General features: G+C 41.1%; 1 protein-coding gene across 1 annotated transcript in view; it reads left to right on the top strand.

The window, feature by feature from the left end:
* DNAH14 (dynein axonemal heavy chain 14) overlaps positions 1–20,296 on the top strand; it is a 341,596-nt gene that overhangs the window by 115,976 nt on the left and 205,324 nt on the right. Inside the window, exons 23-28 of the mRNA XM_064595530.1 lie at positions 784–1,029; positions 6,085–6,206; positions 8,157–8,328; positions 19,169–19,273; positions 19,359–19,477; positions 20,210–20,284. Coding sequence (XP_064451600.1) covers positions 784–1,029; positions 6,085–6,206; positions 8,157–8,328; positions 19,169–19,273; positions 19,359–19,477; positions 20,210–20,284 — 839 coding nt within the window. The remainder of the gene's footprint in view (positions 1–783; positions 1,030–6,084; positions 6,207–8,156; positions 8,329–19,168; positions 19,274–19,358; positions 19,478–20,209; positions 20,285–20,296) is intronic.

Below are 20,296 nucleotides of genomic sequence, written 5' to 3'. Positions count from 1 at the left end.
GATGAACACTAGTCCTATTTGCTCAGAGTCCCCACTGAGCTGCATTACCAAAACCTAGGGATTAGGCATCACTCTTTAACCCCATGAAGATGACATATGGGAACAGTGGTAGATTCTTCTTTCAGGGATAGAAACAATTAGCCCAGCCAGTTAATTCTACGATATGGGAATGAGGAGCCCTCTGAGTATTTCTGTTGCAGTGAGTGAGCCTGGAGATCTTGTGTCAGGATCTTGTCCTGAGAGAACTGGCAGTCCATGCCCATTGGAAAGAAGGCCTATTTATACTCCACTAAAGTGTTTTGAGAGCCATGTATCCTCATGGCGATTGGGCCAAGAAAGGGAAGCCATGGAAAGCTTGGGTCCATTAGGATTACATCCTCTCAGGTAATTGTATCTCGAGAATTATTGCAGAAAATAAAAGTATGTCACAGAGTGAGGAAGCAGTTGGCGTTAGTGCAGAGAAAAGAAAGCTGGAGGGGCTAATACCGTCTGCACGTGTGCAGAAGGTGCTGTTACTGTTCTTCACATGGGCTCAAATTAAAGGAAACACGCACGGTGACTAGGAATTTCCCTGAGTGTGCAGAACGTGGAAGGGTTCGAATGGATGAAGCCAGCCAAGGGCCCTGTCGTGCGGGTCGGGACGCGCAGTCTCCAGTCAGGGTGTCACCGGGCTGGGAGCAGGTCTCCAGGGCCTGGGACGTGCGTGTTCATGTAAGTCTTGTGTTGTAAATGCATCAGGAACCATTCGTCCACTAAATATTAATGAATCTGTTTTCATCTTAGATGTTTCAGTATGAAAATGAAATTAACGAAATCTCCACCTCTGCCACTAATGAAGCTGCTCTTGAGAAGATGCTGTTTAAGATTATTGACCAATGGAACACGACCCCGCTACACTTAGTCGTTCATCAGTCAGAGACGGTGTCCATCCTGATAATTTCATCCATAGACGACATATTAACTCAGTTAGAAGAGTCTCAAATCATACTTGCAACAGTTAAAGGATCTTCCTCTCTCGGGCCCATTCGGGTAAATATTGGGGCAAAGGGAAACTATTGTAATTGTTTATAGTTTTATTTATCACTTTAATTTTTTGCATTTTGCAGCCTTTTGAATTGTATAAATCACTCACATACTTACAAAGAAATGAGAATGAATGTTAGTAGTGTAAATACTAGAAGTAACTTCTAGAAATACCTGCATTTCTAGCAGAGCCCATGTCGAACCCATTGCCTGCGGACTCTGCTTGCTGACGTGGAATGCTTCTTTCTCGTTTCCTATGCTGTTGCTCACAAGGGTTAGTCCTGCCTGCACCGCTGTGTGTCCTGCAGCCACTGCTGAACACCAGCCTGCTCCTCTGCGCTCGTATGGTTAGGAACTGAAGCACAGGGCCAGCAGGTATTCAGCATTCCCCAAAAGGCCCCTCTCTGGACTGCCCCACGTCCAATACCGTGGCCAAGAATCATTTATGAACGTCAGAAAACTCAACAGGCAATGTAATAATATACAGATACTTAATAGTAAAGTTACCATAATTGATACAGAGAGAGAGAGAGAAATGTGGACCCATCAAGTGGAATTTCCATTATTTGCAAACACACAAACACATAAACATTTAGAGAAAATGTCAGTTAAATGTCAGTTAACTGAACCTTAGACCAAAAAAAAAAAAAATCACAAAAAAGGGATGAACCAATAGACTATATTCTCTAACCACATGTATTAAAATAAAAAACAGCAGAGAAACAGCAAAAAATAGACAACAGCAAAACTATCACACACAAAAAAATCTGATTTCAAAGCATCCATAAGAAAAAAAAATTTCATTAAAAAAGAATTCTAAATCAAACTTTGTCATAATTGGCTTAGAGCCCCATGGAAATGAAGGTTTAGAACACCAAATGCCTTCATTAAAAAGTAAAAATGAAGTTAGTAAGTGATACATCGCGTATCCTTCAAGAAGCTGAAAAACACGCGCACAAACACACGGACTCCGGCTTCCAGCAAGATACACTGTCCTGCCTGAAATACCCAAAGCAGAACAGAAAAAAATGGAACTGTGGTTTTCAGGACACTTGACATCAGGCATTGAATGACAAGGATCCTAGAGAGATGAGAAGCAAACAAGAGGAGCCCCATGGTTGCCCCAACCTGAGTGTGCAGGCTTCGGTTGGGCCTGGCGACTCCCTGATAGGGGGAGCCGCTGCTGAAAGTCAGAGGCCAGAGGTTGCAGGGCGAAGTACCAGCAAGGATAGAACTCCAAGGAGCCGTGGAAGCTCCCTACTCAGGTACTCTGCAGCCCCAAGTGCTGGCATGTGAATTCCAGGGAATGCCCTGAAACCAGGGGGATGATCCCTTGAGAGGATCTGAGGGAACCATTCACCCAGGGCTGGGAATGGGGCCCATATTCACCAGCCACAACAGGAGACTAGGATTTGTGAGCATTATAGACGGAGCACTGGAAAGGATCTTGCCACAGTAAACTAAATGCTGCTCTACAGCTCTTAAAAGCAAACCCCCAGCTGATGAAACTGTTTCTAAGTAATTTAACAGCACTCAGAACAAAGTCCAAGAATATTTATGGGAATACAAAAATAGGGGCACCTAGGTGGCTCAGTTGGTGAAGCGTCTGAATATTAATGAATATGTTTTCATTTTAGATGTTTCAGTATGAAACATCTAAAGTTTACCAAAGGAAACTGATCCAGAAGTGACACAGATGTCAGAATTAGATGAGGACAGTGAAATGATTTTTTTTTTTTTAAGATTTTATTTATTTGACAGAGAGCATGATCAGGGGAAGCAACAGAGGGAGAGGGAGAAGCAGGCTTCCCACTGAGCCGGGAGCCCAACACGGGACTCGATCCCAGGGCCCCGGGATCATGACCTGAGCCAAAGGCAGGCGCCTAACCGACTGAGCCACCCAGGTGCCCCTGCAACAATTATTTTAACTCTATACCATATGTTTAAAAGTAGATATGTAGAAGATAATACAGACCAAATACAAATATGAAGACCAAAGTCAAACTTCTACAGATGAAAACTATAATATCTGACATGAACTATACACCAGATGAGATTGACAGCAGATTAGACATTGCAGGAGAGAAGTTAGTGAATTTAAATAATTTTGAAAAAGAAGAACAAAGCTGGCAGATCAACACTACCTGGTTTTAAGACTTACTGTCAGTTTTATATTGGTTTAAAGATAGAAAAATGGAACAGAATAGAGAGTACAGAAATAGACCCACATATATATGGACATGTGATTGTCAACAAAAGTTTAAAGACAATTCTGGAAAGAAGTCTTTTTAGAAATGGAGCTGGCAAATCGGACAGTTGCATGCAAAACCAATTTTTAAAAATCCTTCAAGCTATGTCTTGTAGCATTTATAAACTTTAACTCAGGAATGGATCATAGGCCTAAATGCAAAACCTAAAACATGAGAAGAAATTTTTGAAACATTGGGAAGAAAACATCAGAGAAAATTTTTGTGACCTTGGGCTAGACAGTTTTCTCCAAAATGACACCAAAAGAGTGATCAATAGAAGGATTTCTATTAAAAATTAAAAACTTGTGCCCTTCAAAAGACACTTAATATCAAGGGGAAAAATACAAGCCAAGACTGGAAGGAAATATTTGCAAAGCTTGTATTTGGTAAAGGACTTGTTTCAAGAATATATAAAGAATTCTCAAAATAAAAAAAGTAAAGAAATGGGCAACAGATTTAAGCAGACACTTCACCAAAGAAAATATTTAGATGGGAAATAAACATATGCAAAGATGCTTCACTTCATTATTCCTCAGGGAAAAGTTAGAATCCCAATGAGGTACCACTACACACCTTATGGATTGACTAAAACTAAAAAGACTGATCATCCCCAGTGTTGGTGAGGATGCAGCAGAACAGGGAACTCTTGCACACTGCTGTGTGAAAGGTAAAATGTTACGATCACTTCAAAGGTTTACTAAAAGTTAAAAAATAGACCTACCACATGATGTAGGCATTCCACTTGTAGATATTTACCCCAAAGAAAGGAAAGCTTATGTCCAAAGACTTTTACCTGAATATTCATAGCAGCTTTATTTGTAATAGTGAAAAACAGGAAGCAACCCAGGTGTACACCTGCTGGATGGTAAATATATCATTGTCTATCTATACGGTGGACTACTACTCAGCCGTAAAAAAAAGAAATACATATGCAACAACATGAATGAATCTCAAAGTAATTATGCTGAGTGAAAGAAGTCAGACCAGAAAGAGTACATACTATATGGTTTCATTCATAGAGAATTCTAAAAAAATGCCAACTAGGCTTTGGTTTCAGAAAGTAGATCAGTGGTTGCCTAGGGATGGGAATAGGCTGGAGTTGGAGGAAGGGACTGCATCAGGGCACAAGAAACCTTTCCAGGGTAATGGATGTGTTCATTATCTTGATTGTGGTGATTGCTTCACAGTTTTAAACAGATGTCAAAACATTAAATTGTGCAATTTAAAGAGGTGCCATTTACTGTATGTCACTTATACCTCAATAAAGTTATTGAAATATAAAATAGAGTTTAAATGAAATAGGGAGGTGCATAGCAGAAAGGAGATCTAAATGAGTTACACGTGGTTCCCTCTGAGGAGTCCAAGTTAGGGGATGGGCCAGTCTGCTGGTTTCCAGGCATTTTAGTACTAATTGATTTTTAACCATTTTGCTCTTACTTTAATAAATATACAAGCGGGGCGCCTGGGTGGCTCAGTCGTTAAGCGTCTGCCTTCGGCTCGGGTCATGATCCCAGGGTCCTGGGATCAAGCCCCACATCGGGCTCCCTGCTCGGTGGGAAGCCTGCCTCTCCCTCTCCCACTCCCCCTGCTTGTGTTCCTGCTCTATCTCTCTTTCTGTCAAATAAATAAATTAAAAAAAAAAAATAAACATACAAGCTGGAAAAAGATGTTATAGCCACACAATGTTTGTTTGTTTGTTTGTTTTTAATTAAAAGAATGAAGAAAACCTTTTAGTACTAATGTAAAGCCTCTCAAACACACAATTAAGTTAAAAAAAAAACAAGTTACAAAACAATGTGTATAATATGGTTGCATTGATGTAAACTGTTAAAGATATTACATGTACGGATGTACAAAAATATTTAAAGAAAGGACTGAAACAATATACATACCAAAAAAATATTTGTTAAAAATAGAGCTACCCTATGACCCAGCAATTGCACTAAGTATTTACCCCAAAGATACAAATGTAGTGATCTGAAGGGGCAAATGCACCCCAGTGTTTATAGCAGCAATGTCCACAATAGCCAAACTATTGAAAGAGCCCAGATTGTCCATCGACAGATGAATGGGTAAAGATGTGGTATGTATATATATATATATATATATATATATATATATATATATATATATATATACACACACACACACACACACACACACACACACACACAATGGAATACTACTCTGCCATCAAAAAAGGAAAGAAATCTTGCCATTTGCAACAATGTGGATGGAACTAGAGGGTATTATGCTAAACGAAAAAATCAGAGAAAGACAATTATATGATCTCACTCATGTGGAATTTAAGAAACAAAACAGAGGAGGAAAAAATAAAACAAGATGAAATCAGAGACAGAGACAAACTGTAAGAGACTCTTAATCATGGGAAACAAACTGAAGGTTGCTGGAGGGGAGGGGGGGGAGGGATGGGGTAACTGGGTGATGGGCATTAAGGAGGACACATGATGGAATGAGCACTGGGTGTTATATAAGACTGATGAATCACTGACCTCTACCTCTGAAACGAACAATACACTGTATGTTAATTAATTGAATTTAAATTTTTAAAAATTAAATAAAATATGCATATATTAAAAAACATTTGTATGTTATATAAAAAATAAAACAGAAAATTGCATGGACAGAACATATCAAATGTCTCCCAAAACTAAATGTAATTAGATTTACATTTATTTATGTGACCCTCCATAATACTGTCTGTATGTCAGTGACTGATAATCACTTTTGATGTCAGTATTTTTACTAAATGAATCTTTAGACTTTATGAATGTGTGTATTCATCTTATAGGATCTTGTGGATGAGTGGGATCAGAACTTGACTCTCTTCTCTCATACTCTTGAGGAATGGATGAATTGTCAAAGAAATTGGCTTTATCTTGAACCAATCTTTCATTCTGTAGAAATACAAAGGTAAAAAAAGCCATGAAGAGGTTAAAAAAAAAATGCATGGTGGGTATTTATTGCCTATAATCCCTGAGAAGTCATTTCTTCAATATACGCTCTAAAATAATCCACCAGTGGGCACAGGAGTATAATCTGAATTTGTTTTTCATGGAAGATCGTAAGCATCATCTTTTTTTTTTTTAAAGTCCTATTTCTCAATTATTGATATAAAACTATTACGGACTGGGAAAGGAGTGTCAGGTCATTGTAATCCCTAAACCACAATACTGTGTGTCTGTTTAGTTCTAGAATATTAGTGTGGTTTTGATATGAATAATAAACATGTTTTAAATAGCATTCATACATGAATGGTAGTTTCTTACTTTGGACCATGTGAAAGAATGGAGGTCAAAGACAGTTGGTGAAAATTCTACCTTTTCTTTTTATTCATAGCATTCAAATTAATTGGTCTCTCTTTAAAATGACTGGTCTTAATAGTACGTAAGTTCTGACACATGTATTATCTGGACAGAATTTAAAGTGTTGACCATAAATCATGCAAGCTAGTATAGAAGCCATTCTGAAATAAGGTAGGAAGTCATAGCGTGTATTTATAAGGTATATTAGAGCAGATGATAGAAGACCTTGAATATCAGGTTAAATGTTGTGAATTTTATTTTAGGGGCAAAGGGGAGCTATGAGAGGCTCACAAAAGAAAACTGTTTAGATGCGAGTACTGCTTTGCAGGGAACAATATCCATTTTCGTTATACATGTGTATTTCTTGTCATATGAATGCTTTAGTTTCTTCTATCTGTAGTTATTCTAGAGTTCCCAGAGGTGAAACCACATACCTAAGGAATGTACCCTTTGTGATTATAACAACTTACTGCCTTAAACTCGAACTTCAATATTACTCTTTCCTAAAGATTTCTTAATTGATGGAAAGATAAGACCCCTAGTTCAGAATGTCACCAAGTTGTTCTTCACAGGATTTGCGAGAGAAAAGGGGGCTCTTAATGAAGTGTTGCTGGAGTCCTGTACAAGAGTGCTAAAGGAAAGAAGACACGGATCTGTAATGGACCTGCCTTTGACTAGTGGAGAAGGATGGGGGGCACTCCTACCGGGGAGAGTGTGAAAAAGAGGAAGGGGAAGAGAGATTCATTAGCAAGGAGAATTGTTCAAAGGGAATGCTGTCCATTCCCCTCCCACCATACTCACTGTGAGGTCACACCAGAGCCTCCTGTGGGTGTTGGGAGGGTGCCCAACAGAGGGGAGGTTAAAGGCTCCTCCCCAGTAGGATTTTTACTGCGTTGAAGAAATTTTTAGGCCCATCGCCCAAAATGGGGACTGGGATAATTGGCGGGGGGTAAGGGAGGGGGCTAGTGGAAGAGCTTGACGTGTATTGATTGCCCTGGGGCTTGGGGCATTAGAAACTAGGCCTCACCTCTTCTCTGGAGAGCTCTGAAGCATCCTTTAGTAGCAGAGCAGAGAAGTACGAGAACACGCAGTTACGGGGACCACAGGTGCTCACGCACAGGTGGCGGTGCCCTCTAGGGGACGTTGGGCAGTTCTAATGCCAAAAATCGCTTCTCCAAGATCAGTAGCTTCTTCTCAAGAAGCACTCTCCAGATCCCATTTCCTCTAGAATTTCAGTAGCCTTTGTTTTATTACATTTCCTAGGACACAGGTCACTTTTACTTTACGTAGAACTTGTGTATGCCTATCTTACACCTCTCACTAGGTATAATCTTGTTAAATGATGGACGCATGTCTGATTTATCCTGGTATTTCCTACCGTGTACATCACCATACATAGTGAACACTATAAACTATCTTCAACTAATGATCAGCAAAAATAAAACAGGTCATAACATTTTAAAAATTGAACAATATTCTGTGGAAAATGCATTTAGATTATAGATTTTAATTATAGTACCTTCAAAAGATAAAATTATCTCTAATTTTCTTTCTAAAGGCAGCTCCCAGCAGAAGCAAAACTCTTCTCTCATGTGATTTCCATGTGGAGAGAAATAATGTTAAAAATACAAAACAAACTGGATGCTTTGCGAATAACCACCTCTGCAGGAGTCCTTGAAATTCTGCAAAATTGCAATACGTGTCTTGACTATATAATGAAAGGTCTGGAGGTAAAACTATATAGCAATCCTAAAGTGGAGAGTCATTTACTCTTCAAAATGTAATGTAATGCACAACAGAAACTCTTCTAATGCAGATTTTCTTTCCTCTATTTCCAACTCTCACCAACTATAGGGTTAATGAAAATACTATCAAAAAGAAAAAAAAATTGGATAGATCAATCTAAATGGCCTTAGACATAATACCACATTTTTTAAGTGCCTAGATTTCCTTATCTTTAAATTGGGAATAATGGTAGTGCCTACCTTGAGGGGCTTTGTGCTAAATGAGATAATGCATTTAAAGCATGAGAGCTGGCACAAAGAAAGTATTCAATGAATTATTTATATTAGCACTATGATTATTATTACATTGACAAAATCAGCAAAAATTGAAATGGAATAGTTTATTTTATTTATTTTATTTTAAATCCAGTATAGTTAACATAAAGTGTTAAATTAGTTTCTGGGATACAATGTAATAATTCAACAATTCTATCATTATTCAGTGCTCATCAAGGTTCGTGTACTCTTCATCCCCTTCACCTGTTTCATCCGCATCCCCCCCCCCCCCCCCCACGGTAACCAGCAGTGTGTTCTCTACAATTAAGAGTCTCTTTCTTGGTTTGTCTTTTTATTTCCTTTGTTCGTTTGTTTTGTTTCTTAAATTACACATATGAGTGAAATCATACGGTATTTTCTTTCTCTGACTGACTTCATTTAACATTATACCCTCTAGATCCACCCATGTTGTTGCAAATGGCAAGATTTGTTGTGTTTTTTTTTAAGATTTTATTTATTTATTTGAGAGAGAGAGAATGAGAGACAGCATGAGAGGGAGGAGGGTCAGAGGGAGAAGCAGACCCCCTGCTGAGCAAGGAGCCCAATATGGGACTTGATCCAGGGACTCCAGGATCATGACCTGAGCCGAAGGCAGTCGCTTAACCAACTGAGCCACCCAGGCGCCCAAGATTTCTTTTTTTTTTTAAAGATTTTATTTATTTATTTGAGAGAGAGAGTGAGAGAGAGCATGAGAGGAGAGAGGGTCAGAGGGAGAAGCAAACTCCCCACTGAGCAGGGAGCCAGATGTGGGACTCCATCCAGGGACTCTGGGATCATGACCTGAGCCGAAGGCAGTCGCTTAACCGACTGAGCCACCCAGGTGCCCAAGATTTCATTTTTTTTTATGACTGAGTAGTATTCCATTGTATATACAGACCACATCTTCTTTATCCATTCATCTGTGGACACTTGGGCTGCTTCCATAATTTGGCTATTGTAAATAATGCTGTGATAAACATAAGGGTGCATATATCTTTTTGAATAGTGTTCTTGTATTTTTTGGGTAAATACCCTATAGTGGAATTACTGGATCATATGGTAGTTCTTTTAATTTTTCAAGGAACCTCCATACTGTTTTCCACAGTGGCTGCACCAGTTTGCATTCCCACTAATAGTACGCGAGGGTTCCTTTTTTCCCCACATCCTCACCAACACCTGTTGTTTCTTGTGTTTTGGATTTTAGCCATTCTGACGGGTGTGAGGTGTGATCTCATTGTGGTTTTGATTTGTCTTTCCCTGATGATGAGTGATGTTAGGCATCTTTCCATGTATCTATTGACCACCTGCATGTCTTCTTTGGAGAAATATCTATTCATGTCTTCTGTCCATTTTTTAATGAGATTATTTGGGGGTTTTGGTATTGAGATGTATAAATTCTTTATGTGTTTCGGATGTTAACCTTTATCAGATATGTCATTTGCAAATATCTTCTCCCATTCAGTAGGTGGTTGTTTAGTTTTGTCGATGGTTTCCTTTGCTGTGCAGAAGGTTTTTATTTTGATGTAGTCCTGTTGGTTTATTTTTGCTTTTGTTTCCCCTGCCTCAGGAGAAATATCTAAAAAGAAGTTAGTGTGGCTAATGTCAGAGACATTACTGCCTGTGCTCTCTTCTAGGATTTTTATGGTTTCAGGTTTTCACATTTAGGTCTTTAATCCATTTTGAGTTTATTTTCGTGTATAGCGTAAGAAAGCAGTTTCATTCTTTTGCATGTTGCTGTCCAGTTTTCCCAAGACCATTTGTTGAAGCGACTTTTTCCCACTGCATATTCTTGCCTCCTTTGTTGAAAATTAATTGACCATATAATTGTGGGTTTATTTCTGAGCTCGCTATTCTGTTGTATTGATCTGTGTATCTTTTTTTTTTTTTTTAGAGAGACAGAGCATGAGTGGCAAGGATGGGCACAGGGAGAGAGAGAGAGAGAATCCCCAGTAGGCTCCACAGAGCATGGGGCCAATGCACAGGGCCTGATCTCATGACCCTGAGATCATGACCTGAGCCAAAATCAAGAGTTGGACACCTAATCGAATGAGCCACCCAGGCGCCCCTCTATGTGTCTATTTTTGTGTCAGTACCATATTGTTTTGATTACTACTGATTTGTAGTATATCTTGAAATCTCAGATTGTGATGCCTCCAGCTTTGTTCTTCTTCTTCAAGATTGCTTTGGCTTTTTGGGGTCTTCTGCGAATTTAGGATTGATTGTTCTCATTCTGTGAAAAATGCTGTTGGTATTTTTTTTTAATGATAATTTTTTTTTAATTTTTATTTATTTATTCATGAGAGACAGAGAGAGAGAGAGGCAGAGGGAGAAGCAGGCTCCCAAGGAGCAGAGAGCCTGGTGCGGGACTCGATCCCAGGACCCTGGGATCATGACCTGAGCCAAAGGCAGATGCTTAACCATCTGAGCCACCCAGGCGCCCTGTTGGTATTTTGACAGGGATTGCATTAATGTGTAGATTGCTTTGGGTAGTATAAATATTTTAGCAATATTTGTTCTTCCTGTCCATGTGCATGGAATATCTTTCCATTTGTTCATATCATCTTAAATTTATTTCATCAGTGTTTTATCATTTATAGTCAAAGTACAGGTCTTTCACCTGCTTTGTTAAGTTTATTCCTAGATATTTTATTATTTTGGGTGCTTTTGTAAATGGGACTATTTTCTTAATTTCTCTTACTGCTACTTCATTCTTAGTGTATAGAAATACAATGGATTTCTATATATTGATTTTATATCATACAACCTTACTGAATTCCTTAATCAGTTCTAGTAGCTTTTTGGTGGAGTCTTTATGATTTTTTATGTATAGTATCATGTCATTCTGCAAACATCCTTACCAATTTGGATATCTTTTATTCCGTTTTTCTTTTTTTTTTTTAAGATTTTATTTATTTATTTGAGACAGAGAGGATAAGAGACAGAGAGCATGAGAGGGAGGAGGGTCAGAGGGAGAAGCAGACTCCCCGCCGAGCAGGGAGCCCGATGCGGGACTCGATCCCGGGACTCCAGGATCATGACCTGAGCTGAAGGCAGTCGCTTAACCAACTGAGCCACCCAGGCGCCCCATTCCTTTTTTCTTGTCTAATTACTGTGGCTAGGACTTCCAGTACTATATTGAATAAAAGTGGTGAGAGTAGACATCCTTGTCTTGTTTGACCATAGAGGAAAAGGTCTCAGTTTTTCTGCATTTAGGATGGTATTACCTGTGGGTTTTTCATATATGGCCTTTATTATGTTGAGGTATGTTCCCTCTAAACCTACTTTGTTGAGAGTCTTTATCATGAATGGATGTTGTACTTTGTCAAATGATTTTTTGTGTGTTTATTGATATGACCATATGTTTTTTTATCCTTTCTCTTGTTGAGGTGATGGATCATGTTGAATGATTTGCAAATATTGAACCACCATTGTATCCTGGGAATAAATCCCACTTGATCATGGTGAATGATTTTTTTTAGTGTATTGTTGGATTCAGTTTGCTAATACTTTGTTGAGGATTTTTGCATATATGTTCACCAGAGATATTGACCTACAGTTCTCTTCTTTTGTAGTATCTTTCTGTCGTTTTGTTATCAGGGTAATGCTGGTCTCATACTATGAATTTAGAAGCTTTCTTTCCTCTTCAATTTTTTTGAATAGCTTGCAGAATAGGTATTAACTCTTCTTTAAATGTTTGGTAGAATTCGCCTGTGAAGCCATCTGGTCCTGGACTTTTGGTTTTTGGGAGGTTTTTGATTACTGATTCAATTTCATTGCTGATAGTCTGATCAGAGTTTCTATTTCTCCCTGATTTAGTTTTGGGAGGTTATAAGTTTCAAGGAATTTATGCATTTCTCCTAGGTTGTCCAATTTGTTAGCATATAATTTTTCATAATATTCTCTTATAATCCTTTGTATTTCTGTGATGTTAGTTGTATTTCTCCTCTTTCCTTTCTTATTTTGTTTATTTGAGCCCTCTTTTTTTTTTTTTTTTTAGATGACTCTGGCCAAAAGTTTATCAATTTTGTTGATCTTTTCAAAGAACTGTCTCCTGGTTTCATTGATCTGTACTATTGTTTTTTTAGTTTCTATTTTGTTTATTTCTGCTCTGATCTTTATTATTTCCTTCCTTCTACTCGTTTTGAGTTTTGTTTGTTCTTCTTTTTCTAGTTCTTTTAGTTGTAAAGTTAAGTTGTCTGAGATTTTTCTTCTTTGTTGAGGTAGACCTGTATTGCTATAAACTTCCCCTTAGAACCACTTTTGCTGCATCCCAAAGATTTTGGACCATTGTGTTTTCATTTTCATTATAATGAGTACTAGGTATTACATAAGACTGATGAATCACTGACCTCTACCTGTGAAACCAGGAATACATTATATGTTAATTGAATTTAAATAAAAATAAATGAATTTAAAAACCAAAAAAACCCACAAAGTCCCCTTTAACATTTCTTGTAGGGTTGAGTTAGTGGTTGTGAACCCCTTTAACTTTCATTTGTCTGAGAAACTCTTTATCTCTCCCTCTGTTCTGAATGAGAGCCTTGCTGGATAGAATATTCTTGGTTGCAGGTTTTTCCTTTCAGCACTTTGAATTGATCATGCCTCTCTCTTCTGGCCTGCATAGTTTCTGCTGCATAATCAGCTGATAGCCTTATGGGGTTTCCATTGCATGCAACTGTTTTCCTTCCTCTTGCTGCATCTAAAATTCTCTTGATCACTTCTTTTTGACATTTTAATTACATGTCTTGGTGCAGACCTCCTTGGGTTGATTTTTTTGGGGGAGGGTGGCTCTCTGTACCTCCTGGATCTGGATTTCTGTTTCCTTCCCCAGATTCAGGAAGTTTTCAGCTATTATTTCTTGAAATAAATGTTCTGCCCCCTTTTCTCTCTGTTCTTCTTCTGGAATCACTATCATGTGACTGTTATTACGCTTGATGGTGTCCCTGAGTTCTCTTAACCTGTTCTCGTTTTTTATTACTCTTTTTTCTTTGTCTTGTCCAGCTTGATGGGTTTTGATTACATGTCTTCCAGGTCGCTGATCTGTTCTTCTTCCTCTAATCTATTTATACCCTCTGGTGTATTTTTTTTTTTTAAGATTTTATTTATTTATTTGAGAGAGAAAGAATGAGAGATAAAGAGCATGAGAGGGAGGAGGAGGAGAGGGAGAAGCAGACTCCCCACTGAGCAAGGAGCCCAATGTGGGACTCGATCCTGGGACTCCAGGATCATGACCTGAGCTGAAGGCAGTCACTTAACCAACTGAGCCACCCAGGCGCCCCCTCTGGTGTATTTTTAATTTCAGTTATTGAGTTCTTCATTCTGATGGTTCTTTTTATGTTTTCTATCTTTGTTGAAGGTCTCACTGAGGTCTCCACTCTTTTCTCAATTCTAGCGAGCATCTTTATGAACATTACTCTAAATTCGCTATCAGACATATTACTTACCTCCGTTTCGCTTAGGTCTCCTACTTTGATTTTGTCCTGTTCTTTGATTAGGGACATATTCCTCTGTCTCCTCATTCTGTCTGTTGCGTGGTCTGTTTCTCTGTGTTATTAGGAAAGTCAGCTCCGTCTCCTGCACTTGAAAGTGGTGGCTTTATGAAGAGGTCCTGCAGTGCGATGTCTGTTCCCCAGAACCTGGTGCTTCCGGGGGTGTCTCCTATGTGTGTTGCCCCAGGGGTGTCCTCCCTTTGTGGCTGGGATGTGTTTGCCTTCAGTCCTGTTGTCTGCGATGGCTCCCTGCCTGTTGTGGGCAGAGTCTGGTGCCCGTGGTGTTAGTGGGCTGCTCCAGGGCTGCCTTGGGCTGGAGTTGAGTCAGACCAGGCGTTTGCCGGAGATGCAGTAGCACCAAACTGCAGGCCCTGTCCCTGTGCCGTCCCCGGAGAAGCTTCTGTTCGTGGCTGGGGCCTGCAGTCAGAGCAGGGGCCTGCCCTCAGCCCACTGCTGGGGTCACAGTCAGACGGGTGTGTGCTTATCTTCCCCTCTCCCTGGGGCAGGACTCACTTTGGAGTGGTGCTGACTTGTCTGGGCCACGCACACACTGCCAGGCTTGTGGCACCGCTTTGACGGGCTCCTGCCGAGGGCATGTTGAAACTGGCAGGTCTGCAGAAGAGTGGGGGGTGCGGGGTACATAGTCTTAGCAGTGTCTGCAAGGTCTGCCATGGAGGGGACCTGAGGTGGAGGACTGGCGGGAAGGGGCGTGTGTGAAGAGGAGTGTGGGGGGGCAGAGCACGCTGTTAAAATCCTCGGTGGGGAGCGATCCAGCTGTGCTCTTCCCACAGGTGTCTGTGGGCTGGGGGAGGGAAATGGTGCCTGCCGGCTCCTTTGTCCCTGGAGGGGTCTCCTAAGGATCTCTGTCCCTCCAGCACAGGCTCTGTGATGAGTAAACAAATCTCCCTCCCACAGGACTCACTTTTGGAGTGGTGCTGACCCTTGTCTGGGCCGCGCACACACTACCAGGCTTGTGGCACTGCTTTGATGGGCTCCTGCCGAGGGCCCATTTGGGGTGGGGAGGGTGGATCTGCAACATGCATGTGGGCAGGGGTGCAGGTCTGCTGTGTGAGGGGACCTGGAGCTGAGGTCTGGCTGGAGGGGGCATGTCCACGCCAGAATGAGGGGATTGCTGTTAGTAAGTTAGTTCCAGCTGGTGTCAGAGTATCTATGCTAGGGGAGGGAAGTGGAACCTGCCAGCTCCTTTGTTTCTGGAGAAGTCCCCCACTGATCTCTGTCACTCCAACACAGGTTCTGAGATGAGTCAATGACGCTTTCCTGTGCGTCCCAGGTGTTTTTCAAACTGCAGCTTCTGTGCTGTATCTCTGTGGGGCTGTTTGTCATGCAGTCTCTTTAACGGTGGGGACTCCCTTTCCTCTCTTCCTCCCAGCTCTCCCAGAGCTGAACCACTGATGTTTAAAATTCCAGGTTTTAAGTCCTGCTGGTTGTAAGAACTCGCAAAATCTGACCCATCTCATTTTCAAAGCCAAATGTTAGGAGGATTCATCTGCCCCATGCTGGCCCCCTGTGAGAGGGTCTGTTTCTCCCCCTCCGCACCCCCGTCTGTGCTCGTGGGTGTCTCTCTTCTACCAACAGACCCACAAGTCCATTTAGCTCCCCACCACCTCTCTGCCCTTCCTCTCTTCTTCATTGCAGCCTCTTTTCTACATTTAGTTGTGGGGTTTGTTCTGGCAGTCTTTAGGTCATTTTCAGAGTTATTTATGCTGATGTGGGTGTTATCTAGGTTTACCGGGGCAACAAAGTGAGCTCAGGGTCCTCCTACTCCACCATTTCCCCAGAAGTCCTTGTTTGATGATTTTATAAATTATTGATTCCATATATTTAAACATTGCCAAAACACTTAATTGTCAGCTAGACGTACATATTTTAAAATACCGGGTTTTAATATCTGAGATTCGTGGTGACTATATTCACTTCACTTCATAAACCAAGATCTCTTTCTGGGTTTTTATATCTTTTCCTTGTTGAACACAAGTCACAGTGGTTGTGATGACCCCTCCAGAATACCCACATATGGTAGTTACAGCCTATAGAAAGTTCTCTGCCCAGGAAGACCCTCTGCTATATGAATGGTTAATAATAGCAAGTTTACTGAGTAAAGATTGAGATAAACCCTCTAATTATTTCTAGCGTTTCTTTGGACTATTACTAAGCATCATTACTAACCAGTAATTTTCCATTTATTCACGTATTGAGCACCTGCTTTATACCAGGTACTGCTGCTACATGCTGGGACTCCCAAGATAATTCCCTACTATTACAGAACTCAAGATCTATTATAGGAACCAAAGTAGAGAGATACTAGCATGTGATGTATGCTGTGATAGTTTGGGTGGTATGGTCACATGAAAGAAGAGAGATCAACCCAGCCTGGGAGAAGTGATACTTCAGCTGGGTTTTGGAAGAATGTGTGAGTTAGGCAGGTAAAAGGGTCACTGTGTGTGGGTGGCTGGGTGGGAAGAGCATCCTAGGCAAGGGGGAAGTTCAGATCTGCAACCATGAACAAGTGTGGCATGTTCCAGAGACATAAACAAGATGGTACCAATGGAACCTAGTTTGCAAATGGCTAAGTGATGAGATTCCCCAGGGAGGCAGGGCCAGATGATGAAGGGCCTTGAATATCATAATGAAGGATTTTGAGTAGGGGAGTGAAATGATTTGATTTAGAAATGTCTCCCTAGAAGAGAGCATAGAGTTATGTGTAGAAGGGGGGTGGTCAGTGAGAATAGATGAAAAGAACCCCATTACAAGACTAGAAATCCTGGGAGACTAAGGTAAGACAGTGGTAGGGGTTAAGGAAGGTGGAGCCAGGAGCTTCAGATGGGCACGAGGAGGAGAGAGGAAGAAGGTCCAGGCTTGTGCCGAGATCTCTGGCTTGGACACCCAAGTGTAAGGGGATCCCAGTGCAGAGAGAGGAAGTAGGAGGGAGAGGCTTGTGTAGAAATAAGTACGTTTTGGACATGTTGAAAATCTAAGACTTATGGGACAGCCAAATGAACATCTGCAATCAGCAGTTGGGTATACAGATCTGGGGCAGGGAAAAGTGACAGGAGCCACAGAGCCAGCAGGACAGGCGGAGGAGAGATGGGGTGTGCGCCATGTCAGCATTCAAGTGTGGGGACCACGAGGGATCCTGAAAGCAAATGGTAAGAAGTGGCCGAGGGATGAAGAAAAACAGGAGAGTGACTTCCCAGGCAGAATGAGGGACAGAGCCAACCGTCAGACGCAGCAGCGGGGCCGCACGGCAGGGCCCGGGGATGGCTGAGAGATGAGTCAGCAAAGACCCCGAGTTGATAGATGATCTTTTCTTTTTTTTTTATTTATTTTTTATTATGTTATGTTAATCACCATACATTACATCATTAGTTTTTGATGTAGTGTTCCATGATTCATTGTTTGCATATAACACCCAGTGCTCCATGCTGAACGTGCCCTCTTTAATACCCATCACCAGGCTAACCCATCCCCCCAGCCCCCTCCCCTCTAGAACCCTCAGTTTGTTTTTCAGAGTCCATCGTCTCTCATGGTTCATCTCCCCCTCCGAGTTCCCCCCCTTCATTTTTCCCTTCCTACTATCTTCTTTTTCTTTTAACATGTAACGTATTATTTGTTTCAGAGGTACAGGTCTGTGATTCAGCAGTCTTGCACAATTCACAGCACTTACCAGAGCATATACCCTCCCCAGTGTCTATCACCCAGTCACCCCATCCCTCCCACCCCCCACCACTCCAGCAACCCTCAGTTTGTTTCCTACAATTAAGAATTCCTCATATCAGTGAGGTCATATGATACATGTCTTTCTCTGATTGACTTATTTCACTCAACATAACACCCTCCAGTTCCATCCACGTTGTTGCAAATGGCAAGATTTCATTCCTTTTGATGGCTGCATAATATTCCATTGTATATATATACCACATCTTCTTCATCCATTCATCTGTCGATGGACATCTTGGCTCTTTCCACAGTTTGGCTATTGTGGACATTGCTGCTATAAACATCGGGGTGCACATACCCCTTCGGATCCCTACTTTTGTATCTTTGGGGTAAATACCCAGTAGTGCAATTGCTGGATCATATGGTAGCTCTATTTTCAACTTTTTGAGGAACCTCCATACAGTTTTCCAGAGTGGCTGCACCAGCTTGCATTCCCACCAACAGTGTAGGAGGGTTCCCCTTTCTCCGCATCCCCGCCAACATCTGTCGTTTCCTGACTTGTTAATTTTAGCCATTCTGACTGGTGTGAGGTGGTATCTCATTGAGGTTTTGATTTGGATTTCCCTGATGCCAAGCGATGTTGAGCACTTTTTTATGTGTCTGTTGGCCATTTGGATGTCTTTGTTAGAAAAATGTCTGTTCATGAATAGACGATCTTTTCAAGCACTGTGACCGTGGAAGGGAGGTGGGCAAGTAGACAGTAGCTAGAGAAAAACAAAGTGCGAGAGGGGGCTGCTTACGAATATTTTTAATGAGAGAGAGGTAAAAGGGAGCAGAGGTTGCAAAGGAGAGCTTGCAAGTGTAGGAGAGTGATCAGTGACACAGGATGGCTTGCCTGGGATGTGGAAACGGGCATTTCTTCTTCTGGAGAAGGGGGAGTGGAGTGAAGACAGGTGTGAGTGCAGCTAAGCGGTGGGCAGGGCTGGGGCTGGAGGGGCTGTGTATGCAGCAGCAGGGACGTGAGGTGACGACTTATTCCCTGAGGACTGGAAACAAGCAGAAAGGTGGGGGCACGGGAAGTCAGTGCTGGTGATCTGACGTACAGCGGGGTGTCTGTGTGCGTATGTGTTCACGGGTGGGGTTTTTTGGGTTTTACTTTCATTTGTTTTAGTTGTCTTTATGAAAAATTAATTTAGCAATTTAAGAATCAATTAAGCATGGGCTCTTAGTTTTACTCCTGCTACTATGTATACTGCAATTTAAATATCATGCTTTTTGTGTGCAAATGTAGGCCCAAATGAGGCTGTGATCCTATCATGATTAAACATACATTATGAACTGCAGTTTCTTTTGGTTCTGGACAGGACTACCTTGAAATTAAAAGAATGATTTTCCCAAGATTTTACTTTCTTAGCAACGCTGAACTCCTTGATATTCTAGCTGATAGCGGAACTCCTGAGTCTGTACAGGTAATATTATTCTCTGCTCAGTGACATTATTTCCCAACCAGGTCAGAATTTTATAGTGTTATTGATGCTTGTTTCTGGTCCACAGCCTCATCTTGTGAAGTGTTTTGAAAATATAAAACAATTACTGATATGGAAACAAGAAATCGGACCTCCTGCTGTGATAATGCTCATATCTGCTGAGGGGGAGACTCTTCTGTTGCCCAAGTAGGACCTATGTGTTATGAATTAAGCATTCAGACTCTATAAAACTTCACAATTAAAACCTCTGTTTGGAAATTTCTGATATTTCATAGAAGTTTGCTAAGCAAACTGTCTCTTCAAAGATACGTACTTAATGCAGATTTTTACTTTTCCATGTGTATATTCATTGGTATTATCCTGAATGCCAAAATGGGGTTTTATTATAGGCACTTAGGAAGGAACTTTACTATTTATTTGGTGTTGTTAATGCTGCCCCCGGTCCCTGACCCCATGGCCCGGCTGGCTGTGAACAACTCCAGGCCGGTGTCAACAACTGGGTCCTGCCACCACACTGGTCCAGTTTGCCTGCCAGCCTGTGGCATGTGGCTCCTGATGGGAGTTGATGAAAACATGCTGCGTCCAAGTGTTCCCATCCACCAGAGTCCCTAACCCAACCCTGAACTCAGCTGGCTGTTTAAAGAGCTTTGTGATATAACTTACCTACTTCGTCAGTTCACGTTTTACCAGAACCTCTTAATTTTGTAAATCCATGGTTTCGATGTCAGAATTCCCTAAAGTTAGGTGATATTTTGTCTGCATAGCTTTCAAAATTGAGATCTAGAAAAAACAAAATTAGAGAATTATGGTCCTTTGGCCTGTGAATGGTGTAAGTGTAGAAAAGTTAGTCTACAGCCTTATCAAAGGAGTGAAACATGGATAAAAATTGTTTGCAAATTATTTTTGAAAAAATTGTAGGAAAATTCGCGTAAGAAGTGCTGTGGAACAGTGGCTGGTGAATGTAGAGAAGAGCATGTTTGATGTGCTGAAAAAGTGAGTACAATT

The sequence above is a fragment of the Mirounga angustirostris genome, unplaced genomic scaffold (assembly GCF_029215605.1).
Source record: "Mirounga angustirostris isolate CCGP_5_RB_7025 unplaced genomic scaffold, mMirAng1.0.hap1 SCAF_6, whole genome shotgun sequence".
NCBI lineage: Eukaryota > Metazoa > Chordata > Mammalia > Carnivora > Phocidae > Mirounga > Mirounga angustirostris.
Note: the sequence above shows the minus strand (reverse complement) of the source record. Positions and strands in the feature narration are given on the sequence as shown.